The sequence below is a fragment of the Ruditapes philippinarum genome, unplaced genomic scaffold (genome assembly GCF_026571515.1).
Source record: "Ruditapes philippinarum isolate M1 unplaced genomic scaffold, ASM2657151v2 ctg4309_1_1_1_1, whole genome shotgun sequence".
Taxonomy (NCBI): domain Eukaryota; kingdom Metazoa; phylum Mollusca; class Bivalvia; order Venerida; family Veneridae; genus Ruditapes; species Ruditapes philippinarum.
In genome coordinates, this window is record NW_026853307.1 from 140,447 (window position 1) to 156,207 (window position 15,761).

The 15,761-nt window shown below is 34.2% G+C and overlaps 2 protein-coding genes across 2 annotated transcripts in view; one reads left to right on the top strand and one right to left on the bottom strand.

Annotated features, from left to right (window-relative positions):
• Window positions 1-200: 200 nt before the first annotated feature.
• The window catches only part of LOC132736446 (uncharacterized), a 40,339-nt gene continuing 24,778 nt past the window's right edge, over window positions 201-15,761 (bottom strand). The window contains exon 5 of the mRNA XM_060723587.1: window positions 201-447. Coding sequence (XP_060579570.1) covers window positions 323-447 — 125 coding nt within the window. The 3' untranslated portion in view covers window positions 201-322. The remainder of the gene's footprint in view (window positions 448-15,761) is intronic.
• On the top strand, window positions 9,047-14,111 carry LOC132736439 (uncharacterized). The gene is made up of 3 exons (XM_060723568.1): window positions 9,047-9,826; window positions 9,858-11,362; window positions 13,844-14,111. The coding sequence occupies exons 1-3, from the start codon at window positions 9,047-9,049 to the stop codon at window positions 14,109-14,111; spliced, it is 2,553 nt and encodes an 850-aa protein (XP_060579551.1).

Below are 15,761 nucleotides of genomic sequence, written 5' to 3' on the forward strand. Positions count from 1 at the left end.
TTCCCCTTAAATTGCTATAAGTTCCCCTGAAATGCCTTGTGCACATTCTTCACCAGAACCATGACATGCAGCAGAATAGATAGCCTCTGCTATGTACAATGCATGTTTAATTGAATTGAAATTGAAAAATTTATAAAAATGTGTGGGTAAATTCCATAATTTGATTTCCCCCTTTTCTGATTTATCGCGCTTTATTTTCCCCTTCCTGGAAAGCCACTGGTTGTTTTGAAAATTGAAAATAAAAAAACACTGCAAAATCGGAATATAACTGGTTTTAAAGCCTCGGATGGGAGTCACAATTTCAATCTACATTCCCAATTGTCTATGGACTTACGCTGCTTTTTAGAGGAATATTGTTTAGGAGTTCCTTCATAAACTGAGAGAAATCATGTTGTCTATCTTCTCCATCACAATGTCCATCAACATTGTCCATCAATAACAGTATATCTAACAATGAACAATAAAATACCCTTGTGAATTACGCTTGCAATTTTAAAGATAATATAAATATGTAACAATAAACAAATTTCTTGAAGTATGCAATATGTAAGTGACATTAAAGATTGTTTTCCCATGCCAGCAGTCTTATGAAACTTGGTTTCATTAACAAGAGGGCCATGATGGCCCTGAAATCGCTCACCTGTATATAGGCCCCTGGGCCAATTTTAAACCAGAGACTTTTATTTGAACAAACTTGGTAGACAGCCATTAGAAGATGTTTCATGATAAATATCTAAGCTCTAACTCTTTGGGGTTTTTAAAAGAAGATTTTTTTAAAGTTTTTACTATATACAGGGCTGCCAACAGCAAATTGCAAAATCCGAGGAAAATACGCCGGGGGTCAAGGGGGCTGCGCAAGCCCCCTTTGCAAGTCCAGGGCAGAGCCCTGGTGGGGGCCTAGGGGGCAAAGCCCCCGGAAGCTCCTGGATTCTGATGATTTGGTATGCCCTAAAATCAATTTCCTGGACTCTAAATTTGACTTCCTTATCCGACATTTTGACGCATTTTGACAACAGACAAGAGCGACAATGTAAACTGTAATTTGATTGGTTATTCTAAAATAGAATGCCGGAAAAGACTCGATTTGACCAATGAGAAAAGGGCTTACAGACGTACCATAGGCGGCTAGCGTAACGATAAAAGCCGAAGTGTGCCGGTTTTTGGGTACTGTATAAAATATGACGAATGAATTTATTGTCTTTGTCGAATTTACATCGATCTCAAAAATGACCCAGGAGCTCACGAAATCCGCGGATTTCCGCGAATCCGCGGAAAATCGGCAGCCCTGTATATACATATAGGAAAAAACAATGACCCACACCCCGAGGGGCCAATTTTGACCCCAGGACTTTTATTTAAACAAACTTGGTAGATACTAACTCGCGATATGACCTATACTGTGTCGATGTGACGTAAAACCCAAAACAAACAACAAGAGGGCCATGATGGCCCTGAGGTCGCTCACCTGTATATAGCCCCCCCCCCCCCCCCCGGGTCAATTTTTACCCAAGGGCTTTTATTTGAACAGACTTGGTAGACACCCATAAGAAGATGTTTCATGCTAAACATCTAAGTTCTAGCTCATTGGGTTTTTTTAAAAGAAGATTTTTAAGTTTTTACTATACACATATAGTTAAAAACAATGACACCCCTGGGGCAGGGCCAGTTTTGACCCCCGGGCTTTTATTTGAACAAACTTTGTAGATATTTACTTAAAGATGTTTCATGTATAATATCTAAACTCAAGCTATTTGGGCTTTTTCAAAGAAGATTTTTAAGTTTTTGCTATACACATATAAGGAAAATCAATGACCCCCGGGGCAGGGCCAGTTTTGACCCCAGGGCTTTTATTTGAACATACTTGGTAGACACCCATTAGAACATGTTTCATGCTAAATATCTTAGCTCTAGCTCTTTGAGTTCTTTAAAAGAAGATTTTTTAAGTTTTTACTATATGCATATAGGGAAAATCAATGACCCCCTGGGGCGGGGCCAATTTTGACCCCAGGGCTTTTATTTGATCAAACTTGGTAGACACTCATTAGAAGATGTTTCATGCTAAATATCTTAGCTCTAGCTCTTTGGGTTCTTTAAAAGAAGATTTTTTAAGTTTTTACTATATGCATATAGGGAAAATCTATGACCCCCTGGGACGGGGCCAATTTTGACCCCAGGGCTTTTATTTGAACAAACTTGGTAGACATTCACTAGAAGATGTTCCATGCCAAATATCTAAGCTCTAGCTCTTACGGTTCTTTAAAAGAAGATTTTTTAAGTTTTTACTATATGCATATAGGGAAAATCAATGACCCCCCGGGGCAGGACCAATTTTGACCCCAGGGCTTTTATTTGAACAAACTTGGTAGACACTCACTAGAAGATATTTCATGTCAAATATCTTAGCTCTAGCTCTTTGGGTTCTTTAAAAGAAGATGTTTTAAGTTTTTACTATATGCATATAGGGAAAATCTATGACCCCCTGGGGCAGGGGCCAATTTTGACCTCAGGGCTTTTATTTGAACAAACTTGGTAGACACTCATTAGAAAATGTTTCATGCTAAATATCTTAGCTCTAGCTCTTTGGGTTCTTTAAAAGAAGATTTTTTAAGTTTTTACTATATGCATATAGGGAAAATCAATGACCCCCTGGGGCGGGACCAATTTTGACCCCAGGGCTTTTATTTGAACAAACTTGGTAGACATTCACTAGAAGATGTTTCATGCCAAATATCTTAGCTCTAGCTCTTTGGGTTCTTTAAAAGAAGATTTTTTAAGTTTTTACTATATGCATATAGGGAAAATCAATGACCCCCCAGGGCGGGGCCAGTTTTGACCCCAGGGCTTTTATTTGAACAAACTTGGTAGACACTCACTAGAAGATATTTCATGTCAAATATCTAAGCTCTAGCTCTTTGGGTTCTTTAAAAGAAGATTTTTTAAGTTTTTACTATATGCATATAGGGAAAATCAATGAACCCCCTGGGGCGGGGCCAATTTTGACCCCAGGGCTTTTATTTGAACAAACTTGGTAGACACTCATTAGAAGATGTTTCATGCTAAATATCTTAGCTCTAGCTCTTTGGGTTCTTTAAAAGAAGATTTTTTAAGTTTTTACTATATGCATATAGGGAAAATCAATGACCCCCTGGGGCGGGACCAATTTTGACCCCAGGGCTTTTATTTGAACAAACTTGGTAGACACTCATTAGAAGATGTTTCATGCTAAATATCTTAGCTCTAGCTCTTTGGGTTCTTTAAAAGAAGATTTTTTAAGTTTTTACTATATGCATATAGGGAAAATCAATGACCCCCTGGGGCGGGACCAATTTTGACCCCAGGGCTTTTATTTGAACAAACTTGGTAGACACTCACTAGAAGATGTTTCATGCCAAATATCTTAGCTCTAGCTCTTTGGGTTCTTTAAAAGAAGATTTTTTAAGTTTTTACTATTTGCATATAGGGAAAATCAATGACCCCCTGGGGCGGGGCCAATTTTGACCCTAGGGCTTTTATTTGAACAAACTTGGTAGACACTCATTAGAAGATGTTTCATGCCAAATATCTAAGCTCTAGCTCTTACGGTTCTTTAAAAGAAGATATTTAAAGATTTTTCTTTTGGTTGCCATGGCAACCAGAGTTCTGCATGAAATGGAATTCTTTGAACAATCTTGATAGAGCTTCATACAAAGAGTTTTCCTGCCAAGTTTCATTAACATTGGCCTTGTGGTATCATAGAAGATGTCCTTAGAATATTTAAAATGTGGACGGACAACAGACGACGGACGCCATTTGGTTGGCCATCCTAAAAGCTCACCTGCACTTTGTGCAAGGTGAGCTAAAAACTAGAACTGTGTCAAAAGGACACGGATGCCCCCACTGACAACATTTATATGGTATATAGTGAAAAAATCAACAAAGGGCCATAATTCTGTTAAATTTGGTCGCAGCAAAAATTCCTTCCTTTACTATCATCTACACATTAAGGTTGTTCATCCCTGGAAGTTTAAGCAAAATCTGCCATCTGGTTTAAGAGGAGTTGCGTTCACAAAATTTCTATATAGTATATAGTGAAAAAATCAACAAAGGGCCATATTTCTGTTAAATTTGGTTGCAGCAAAAATTCCTTCCTTCACTACCATCTACACATTAAGGTTGTTCATCCCTGGAAGTTTAAGCAAAATCTGCCATCTGGTTTAAGAGGAGTTGCGTTCACAAAATTTCTACATAGTATATAATGAAACAATCAACAAAGGGCCATAATTCTGTTAAATTTGGTCGCAGCAAAAATTCCTTCCTTTACTACCATCTACACATTAAGGTTGTTCATCCCTGGAAGTTTAAGCAAAATCTGCCATCCGGTTTTAGAGGAGTTGTGTTCACAAGATTTCGGGACGTATGGACAGACAGACGGACGGATGGACAGACATACGTACGGATGGACGGACGGACAGACGGACGGACAAGTGCAACGCTATATGCATAACTAGAAAATATTTCATGCTTAGTATCTAAACTCTACGCCCTTTCTCACTAATAAGGACCAAATCAAATATTTTATTGTCGTAACCCTTTAGAAATAATTTGGTACATGAAAAAAAATATTTTCAAGAGTATGATATTCGAAGATGGGTTATTTATAAAATACAATACAACGAAAAAGGTTATGGGAGTTTTTTTTGTCTCCAACTCTCAATTGAATTATGACCGCAATTTTGGCAAAATATACCTGTCGCCCCTTTTTATAACATATTTTGCGCACCTTTTTACCGATGATAGATACGTATCTTAAGACCCGTTTTTTCAGCGATATATTTACAAAGGACATAATTTTTGATAGCACAAGGTTTTATAACGATGATAGAACTAAAAAGTGTTTATTTTTAAGTTTCTTGCATGTCGCAAAATTTAAGATATCTACCTTATACATCTCTTTAAAATGTTAAATTTTCCTTATTAAAAACATTTTGTGATTAAAGAACATTTAAAATTGTTTGTACCTGTCTGATTTCTAAATTAAGAAAACAAAAATTACAACAGGGTTTGTTCGGTTTTTAAGATTGATGCCAAACGTCAATTGATTGGAATGTTATATAAAAGTGTGATATCTACGTGAATTAAAATATAAAAAATCGTCAAGCAATACAAAAGCCACACACATGTAAACTGATTAAACTTCGTTCACATTATAAGTATTAAACATTGACTAATTTATATTTAATCATAATTCCATTTGCTAAAGCCAAACATAACATAAAATATCTACATTATCGGTATTTACGTTACTGCAGTACGAATGCAATTGAGTACGAAGTCAAACTTGTGTATACCTAAATGACGTCATCACATTTTGAAATGACGTAATAATTCACGACAGCCATGTTTTTTTTCCAATGACAAACTTCGCAAATAATACAGAAAATTTGAGCGAAACATTGTAGAACAGCCAACAATCCTCATAACCAAGGTAAATATTTTTTTCTTTACAGTTGTACATTCTTTCTGTTGGTATTATTTAGATAATATGTCGTTGTATTAAATAAATTGACATGATAAAAAGTATTAACGATTATCTGTGTAGAATAAAGCAAAAAAGTATACAATATCTACGTTATCATTCATCACGTAGATATCATGATGCTTAAGGGTTTTCTGAGCAATAGCAATCAGTCATGTCGTGTATGCTTTGACTGTATATCAACGTCACGACGCTGTTTAGTACAATTTTTAAACCTATGTTTGTTTAATCTGCAAGTTAACATAGTGTTTATAAGTTAATATTTAAAGCATGCTCATTCAAGCCATATCATTAGATGCAACCGTTTAACTGATAGTAAATGCAAAGTCATACTGCAGAAATAGAAAATGTGCATAATGAATATTAATGTATATCAGGCTGTCCAGCACCTTCCGACAAAAAATAAGGGCAAATTTTAGGGCAATATTTTAGAAATTTTAGGGCTAAAATTAGGAATTTTAGGGTACATAATAGAAATTTTAGGGCTAAAATTTGGAATTTTATAACTAAACTAAGGCCCCAAAAGACCATGATGTGGGCTAACCTTTGCATATTTGATTCAACAGTAACTCACAAATAATGCTCTAGTTTAGTTAGAGCAAAGAGGTGTCTACCAGTGTGGACTCACTGGTCAACTGCCTCCCCTGGGTCATAGTCAAACCATGTTCAAACCATATTTGAAATATGTTTTTTCAATGGTTGAATGTTATATTTTGGGAATGTTATATAAAAGGAATTCTTATACAGTGAAAGTCATGCACAATGCAGCTTTTGAATATGGACAAATGAAATTTTTGTACAAGTAGGAAGTAAAAAGGCATTAGCCTTAGTACAATCATTTGAACAAATGGGAAACATCTGTTATAAACGCAAAGAATTGCATATCAAAAAAGTTCATTCGCACAGACCATTCAATTGCAGTTTATCTAGATCATATAACTGCAAAATGTGTGTACATGGTAAGTGGAAATGAGCTTTAAATTTAAATTGAGCTGCCAAATTATTTTGAGTGTGATTACATTATTTGAGTCTGCCTTTTCCTAAATCACACCATATGAATGAAAGAACAAGAATTGAATGAAATTGATAACTTTGTGGCAAAATATTTCTCCTACAATGGCATCGGAAAGGATACATAAGTATGAGGGAAAGAATTAATTTTGCAAAGTCTACATTAACACATTTAGTACTTTACAATGTTGTTTTGAAATTATGCAGATTTAAATAAAAGAGTTGTGAGTAAACAAATTGTACATTAATTTTTGACAACTATTTATACATGTTTTTAATTTAGATTGCGTTACAACAGCTTCATAATGATCATTTTCAAATATGATTTGATATAAATGGACCACTTCAGCCATTTGGAAAAAAAAAGAAAAAACATAAAATTCAAGGTATCTGGAGTTGGCAAAACAGTGTCAAAATATTCCAGAACAAGCAATTATCATAGTATTGCAAGCAATCCATAAGTCCCCTACCGGTAAGAGCCCAAGCAACATTCTGAAGGGCCATTCACTTATGTTTCTATTTTAAGTAAATTTGTTGAAAAAGTTCTTTAAAAGTGATCACAGTGAACAGACAGACAGACGGACTGAAGGACAGTCTAAAGTTATTTTTTAAACATCCCTGTTATCAAAATATAACATTTTAAAAGCAAAATTTAAAAAAAAAGGAGATAACGATGTCATACATGATGTGATTGTAACAAAGAACAATTAGTAATGAAGGTATGAATATTGAATATTTATTTTGAAATTGAAGTTAATGAAAGTTAAAAGAACAAATAGGAAAAATTAAAAGTTTAAGGAGGAGATAATTCTGGAAATATGGATGCTAGATTTATAAACCTTGTCATATTATATTGATGTGGGAGTTTGAAGAAAATTCTATCATGATTGAAGAAGTTGGAGTAAAAATTACCAATTTCTCAAAAAAAAGTCTAAGTTCAAAAGGGGCATAATTCTGGAAATAGTCTTGCAACACTCACAAATGTTGAGTGATAATAAGAAACATTTATATGAAGTTTGAAGTAGATACGTTCAGAAAAAAAAAAGTTATTAAAAAAAACAATGTTTTTTTTCATGAAAATTTTAAGTTCAAGGGAGGTAATTCTGATAAATTTTGTGCTAGAGTTGTAAACTTTGTCACATATGATGTGGTTGATGACTAGCAACTTATTTTTAAAGTTTGAAGAAAATACCTTAAGAAATAAAGAACTTATAGTGAAAAAACTTAAAAACTAGAATAAGAAATCTTGAAATTCAGTCTATTTGTTGCCATAGCAACCAGAATTTTCAACACAGGAAGATAAGAAAAGGATGTGCATAATTTCCATACTGCCATCTACCCATATGTCAAGTTTCATAAAAATATTTTCAATACTTTTTGCGTTATCACTGGATCCAGGTTATGTGTAAAATCTGCCATATTTTCAGTCTATTTGTTGCCATAGCAACTAGAATTTTCAGCATTGGAAAAAAAGAAAAAGACGTGCATAATTTCCATACTGCCATCTATCCATATATCAAGTTTCATAAAAAAAATTTCAGTACTTTTTGCGTTATTGCGGGATCCAGGTTATGTGTAAAATTTGCCATATTTTCAGTCTATTTGTTGCCATAGCAACCAGAATTTTCAACATAGGAAGAAAAAAAAAAGACGTGCATAATCTCCATACTGCCATCTATCCATATACCAAGTTTCATTAAAATATTTTCAGTACTTTTTGTGTTATCGCGGGATCCAGTTTTGTGGACGGACGGACTGACGGACGGACAGACGGACGTTCTCACAGGACAGTAATTATGTGGCTACTCTATTGTTCTCTCTATTGTTCTTTTAGCCACGCAAAAGAAAAATAGCCACATAAAAGCATTACGGAATGAATGACATCAAAGAGAACCTATTGTCCCTCTAGCCACATAATTACTCTCCTGTGAGTGCGGACAGACGGACAGACGGACGGAGGGTAAACCTAAAGTCCCCTCCGGTAAACCGGTAGGGGACTAATAAGTGGACCTCTTATGGATATGATTTAAGTTTCAGGACCATGATATGGTAGTATTTTTGCTGTTAACTGTCAACATGATTATAAACAACTGCTTTGATTATGAAAAAGTAATGTTACTGACATAGTCAAAGTAACTTTTAGTTGGAACGAAACCTTATAGTCACCAATTTTGAGTTTTGACCAAAACATTTTCAAGACCATTTTCGCAGGGTTACAAGTTATAAGTATGTTTATAACAAAAGATAAAAAAATTAGGAATTTCAGTGAAAAAATAGGGCATTTTTAGGAATTCCCTTTGAATTATTCACTTCTTTAGGAATTTTAGCCAAACTGAAAAAAATTAGGATTTTTTAGGAATTTTAGGGACGCTGGACAGCCTGGTATATTCATATTTACATGGTAAACATAATTAAATCAACATATTGCTATGAGAACATATTATATAAAGTACGTTCAAATGGTAACGTAGATATCATATATACGTTTTGTCTTAAAATAACCTTGATGTCTTCTTTCAGATGGGGAAATCGCAGGCTCCGATACAAAAAGAGTACAGAGAACACAAGAAACAACTGTTAGGTGCAGAATACCAGAAGACGGAGCGAGAAAGGGTTAAAAAGTATTACATTCCATCAGCTGAACTTAGTAACAAAAAGAGAAAACAAAGAAATGAAAAGATGAAGGCTGCTAACAAACGATTTAGAACTAGACGACAAGAGTTGTTGGATAGATTACGAATATATGAGTTAAGTAGGACATCCAATGATGAAAGTGGATATGCTAGCATCGGAAGTGAAGCTGCCAATAGTACAGAAAGTGATACAGAGAGAGAACCAGTTACAGGTGATAGAGAACGCTTGATCGTCAGTCTTCCTGCAATTAGAATGAAATCAAGAGCAAATGGGGCTAAAAAGGCACGAAGTCGAGCACTTGCTAGGGCACATAGATCAATTGCAACACTGAAAAAGCAAAAGATAGATCTTGAAAGGAAGCTGAAAACTAAGGCAAAACAGTTAGAGAGAATTCGGAAAAAGCCAATTCCTTCAATGTCGAAACTCAATAAATCTATATCAGAGTCAACAACAGAATGTTTTACACCTGTGTCAGAAATAAATATTTTGTCTTCTATTAAGAAAGTCGCTGCAGACATGTCACCAAAATCAAAAGCGAAGGCAGAAGTTGAGAAGTTAAGACTAACACCAAGAAGAAGAAAAACTGTACAAAGAAAACTTCTTGCTAATGTTGTTATTTCTGAAGTGAAGAATGCCAAAGCTTCAATTTCAAAGAAGAAAAGAAGTGTTTTACACAGTACAGTAGCAGGTCACATAGCAAGAAAGAATAAACGCATTAAGTTCTGAAATTGGATTGTCCAGAAAAGCAATGAGAAAAGCTGACACTAAAGTTCATGCAGCTGTAAAAGAAACAAGAAAATGTGTTTCAAAAATGATTGAGAAAAGAATAGAAGAGTTCCTTGGAAGAGAGGACAACTGCAGAGTTCAGCCTGGGAAGAAAGATGTGAAACAAGGAAAACAAACCAAAGTCCTCACTGACTACTTGAAGAATTTGTATGAGAAGTTTGTTGCTGAAAACAGTGACCTTAAAGTTTCCCTGGCAACTTTCTGTCGTTTACGGCCTAAACACATTTTGCTAGCAAAGTTCATATCAAGAAATGCATGCCAGTGTTTGAAACACCAAAATATGGCCATGAAGGTTGCAGCAATGAGAAAAGTGGGTGCTAAGTTAAGTGAAAATCCAGAAAAAATATGTAACCACAGAAATAGCGTAGAAGAATTGGTAGACACAATTGACTCAGACATTAAGCTAATAAAATACAGACAATGGAAAAAGGTTGAGCTAGAAAATAAGATGAAGAAAATGATGATAGTAGAAATAGAGGTTACCAGAGAAGATTTTGTTACATTAATCAAGAAGGAAATTGAAGACTTCTGCGGTCACGTACACAGGGTAAAATGTCAGTATCAAGAACTAAAAGCCAATAAAGAAAGTTTGCAAAATGACGAGGCGTTCATTCAGATGGATTTTGCGGAAAACTATACATGTCGAACAGCTGACGAAGTGCAAACCGCATACTGGAGCCTGACATCAGTTACACTGCACCCAGTTGTCATATATTTTAAGAAAGACAGCAGGTTGTGTCATAAGAGCTATGTTGTTGTTTCAGACACCATAACACATTCTTCCAGCACAGTTGTTGCATTCCTGGATGCTGTGTTACCAGAAATCAAAAGCTTGCTTCCCAACCTCACAAAGGTACATTACTGGACAGACAGTCCATCAAGCCAATACAGAAACAAGTTTATATTTAACACCCTCGCAAACCACAATGAGGTGTATGGAGTTCGTGCTCAATTCAACTATTTCGAAGCAGGCCATGGCAAAAGTGCATGCGACGGTTTGGGTGGCACTACAAAAAGAATGGCTGATGAGGCATCTCGTCAAGGGAATTGTCTTATTCAAAATGCTCATGACTTCTATAGTTGGGCTAAATCCTCTTCAATGTCAGAAGTAACATTTTTGTTTGTCAGCAAGGAACTTTGCGGGAAAAAACAACAAGAATTTGCTTCTTTGAACATCAGACCTGTCCAAAATACTATGAAACTGCATGCTATTATGTTTGATGATGACAGCAAAGCTTTTAAGACAAGAGAGACGTCCTGTTACTGCGCACAATGTGCAACAGGAAAACTATGCAAAACGTGGACTCAGGTTTCTATGCTTAAGAGTATTAATAAGCCAAAGACATCACTACTAGAAACAGCAACTCAGCAAGGGAGTCCTAAAGAGATTGACAATAACAAAGACGACATAATTATGTACAGACAACAACATGGAAATAGACCATTCTACAAGAGCTGTCACAGGAGACAGCGAAGCTCGACTAATAAAATACTAGACGCAGTAAGGAGGACAAAACTATGAAAGAAAAATCCATTATGTATAATTATGTATTAAGTTATAGAAAAAAAAACAACATTTGTTAACATTAATTTCAAGATCAAGGGGAATAATTCTAGAAATAGTCATGCTAGAGTTATGGACCTTGTCACACAACATTTGTGTAATGATAAGAAATATATATTTGAAGTTTGAAGTAGATACCTTAAAAAGTAAAGAAGTTATTATATTTCTTAAAGAAAATCCTAAGTTCAAAGACAGATAAATATGTAAATATTGCTTCAAGAGTTATGAACATTGTCACATAAAATGTAATTGATGATAAGGAATAAGTATTTGAAGTTTGAGGTAGATACCTTTAAAAATAAAAAAGTTATAATAAAAAATAACATTTTTCTAGTAAAACTAGAAATAAGTCATCATGCCACGGATGCCCCCGCAGCCAAAATTTCAGATGGTGCATTAATTATTTTTTTCATTTTAAGTTCAAAGCCCTTAAAACTTTTCAATGTTAACACAAACCATTTTCATACAATATTCAAGGCACTGAAATTATTCAGTCTTAACCTTTTAAAAATAGCATATTGCATATTTGTAGCCAAAATTATAAATGGCTAAAGTATGAGGGCTGAAACTGAAAGTTCAAAATTTTTCCAACATTCAGGAAAGATAAGTTTGTCTAAAATCATTGAACCACGACCAAATTCAAACATAAACTGCTTATTCATAAGATGTATCTATATTATTTTTCAAAGTGAAAGGGACATAACTCTGCCAAAAAATCATCAAACCATGACCAAATTCCAACTTGACCTGCCCATTCCTTTGACATATCCATATGTCAAATTTAAGTTGAATATGTAACACTGTTGGGTAGATAATGAACAGAAACTGTAAATTTAATATTATTTTCAAAGTGAAAGGGGCATTACTCTGCCAAAAATCATTGAACCATGACCAAATTCAAACTTGGCCTGGGCATTCCAAAAACATATCCATATGTCAAATTTGAGTTGAATGTGTTGTACCATTGGGGAGATAATAAACAGAAACTGAAAATTTCATATTACTTTCAAAGTGAAAGGGGCATAACTCTGCCAAAAATCATTGAACCATGACCAAATTTGAACTTGACCTGCCCATTCCTTTGACGCATCCATATGTCAAGTTTGAGTAGAATGTGTTGTACCTTTGGGGAGATAATGAACGGAAAGTGAAAATTTCATATTGTTTTCAAAGTAAAAGGGGCATAACTCTGCCAAAAATCATTGAACCACGACCAAATTCAAACTTGACCTGTATTTTCTCATGACATATCCATATGTCAAGTTTGAGTTGAATGTGTTGTACCGTTGGGGAGATAATGAACGGAAACTGAAAATTTCATATTATTTTCAAAGTAAAAGGGGCATAACTCTGCCAAAAATCATTGAACCATGACCAAATTCGAACTTGACCTGTATTTTCTCATGACATATCCATATGTCAAGTTTGAGTTGAATGTGTTGTACCGTTAAGGAGATAATGAACGGAAACTGAAATTTCATATTATTTTCAAAGTAAAAGGGGCATAACTCTGCCAAAAATCATCGAACCATGACCAAATTCGAACTTGATCTGTATTTTCTCATGACATATCCATATATCAAATTTGAGTTGAATGTGTGCAACCGTTCTTAAGATAATGAAGGGAAACTGATGATGACGGAATGACAGAATGACGGAAGGACGGAAGGACGGAATGACGGAACAGGGTAACACTATATGCCCGGCCATTACATGGCGGGGGCATAAAAATCTAAGTTTATGGAGAGATAATTCTTGCAATATTGGTGCTAGAGTTATGAACCTTGTCACATAAGATGTGGATGATGATAACGTAAATATATTTGAAGTATGAAGTTGATCCCTTTAGAAATAAATAAGTAACAGTAAAAAATAATATTTTTTATGGAAAATTCTAAGTTCAAAGGGAGATAAATCTAGAAATATTGGTGCTAGAGTTATGAACCTTGTCACATAAGATGGGGATGATGATAATGTAAATATATTTGAAGTATGAGGTTGATCCCTTAAGAAATAAAGAAGAAACAGTAAGAAATAGTATTTTTTGAGGAAAATTCTAAGTTCAAGGGGAGATAAATCTGAAAATATTGGTGCTAGAGTTATGAACCTTGTCACATAAGATGTGGTTGATGATAAGGAACATATATTTGAAGTTTGAAGTTGATACCTTAAGAAATGACAAAGTTATAGTGAAAAATATTTTACTGCACCAAAACTTTAATCTAAAATCTGGACGCGGACGCCGGGGCGAGTAGGACAGCTCTCCATATACTTCGTATAGTCGAGCTAAAAATGACAGAAACAAAAAACTCTGTGATTACAAATGAGTTCAGTGTCGACGACTTTGTAGCTGTTATGTATGATGGCATGGTATATATTGGGAAAGTTCAGGAAATTGATTCTGAAGATGGTGAATACAAGATTTCTTTCATTGAAAAAGTGAAGGAACTGTACAGATGGCCAAGAGCGGAGGACATTTTATGGGTTACACATTCAGATATAATTGGCAAAATTGATGAGCCTCAACAAACAGGAAAATCAAAGAGACTGTTTAGGATTACGGTGGAAGACAATACCATGATCTCGAAGTACAGCGAATAACAATGTCAGTGGTGATTAGTCAAGCACGATTTTAAACATTTGAATATTGAGACAAGACAAGCAAACATGTTATTTATGTATTTGATATCTACGTTACCATAACCACAATGTAAGAATGTTACTGTAGCAACCAAAATGTGTTTTCTTTATTATATATTTTGCCTTGAGACTGTAAATACTGTTAAATGTTCATAAGATATGATCAAATAGTATGTTTGCGGTTTATAGTTTAATGTTTGAATCATTGTGAGTAACTACATTTTCATATATGTGTTGAATTAAGGAGTCAGATTTGTACTGTCTATTAAATATTAATGCTTTAATCAGAGTGTTTATTATATGATTGTTTATTCATGTTGGCGCTTTTTTCAGAGTTAATGCAGTTGTATTTGATGTTAATTGATGTTTGAATATAATGTCCTGTTGTAATGAATTTTGATATCTACGTTACCATTACCACATTGTATAAATGTTATGTTATTGTACCAACCAAAAAGTGTTCTCATGATCATATATTTTGCTTTGAGAATGTAAAAGCTTTCAAGTGATCATAAGATATGATTAAATTGTATGTTTGTGGTATATAGTTTAATGTTTGAGGCATTGAGAGTAGCTACATCTTCATATATCTGTTGAATAAAGAAGACAGATATGTGCTGTTTATCAAATATTAATGCTTTTCTTTATCATTTGTGTTTTTAACAAGCATGTGCATTCATGTCGCTGCTATTTTCAGAGTTATTGCAATTCTATTTGATGTTCATCAACGTTTGTCTATAATGTGTTAATTGTGATGAAGTATGATATCTACGTTACATTATAGATGTAATTTTAAAATGATGTTCACACAATGATAATTGGTTTATGAGGTTGGACCCCAGACATGAATGTATATAACCTAGATAAATGCACGAAAATCATAATTTATTTTTTTACATATAAACAAGGAATTATAAATACAACTTACAAAAGGTGTTATATAAGCATTTGTATTTTTTATGTACTGTCTTAAAATATTTGCCATCATCAAATGCTTACTGCTAAGATATCTTAATGAATAGTCTTGTGACAAACAGTCATATCTTCATTGTATTATATGTTCTTTTGATGAAATAAATTTTGTTTGACAAGTTTGGAGTTTTTCATTTTTAAACTTCGTTTAACCATAAATGTATTAGTCAGTAACGTAAATATCTTTGATTTATCAGATACATTTTTAAAACATCCGACTTAGACATATTTCACTGTTCATGTGGCGCAAATGTTTTTATTTCAAATACTTAAGACACATATGTTTTGAATGAAAAACAATGATTTGACTTTTTGCAAAATCCAAAGTTTATCATTTAACTTTTCTTATTTGGTCCTTATTATTGAGGATGGGCGTCTAGCTCTTTTGGTTTTTTAAAAGAAGACTTTTTAAGTTTTACTCTACAAAATAATGAAAATCATTGACACCCTTGGGCGGGGCCAATTTCGACCCCCAGGGCTTTTATTTGAACAAACTTGGTAGAAACTCACAAGAAGATGTTTCATGCTCAATATCTAAGCTCTAGCTATTTGGGTTTTTCAAAAGATGATTTCTTTGTTTTTACAATTTTCATATAATGAAAATCAATGACCCCCTGGGGCAGAGTCAATTTTGACGCT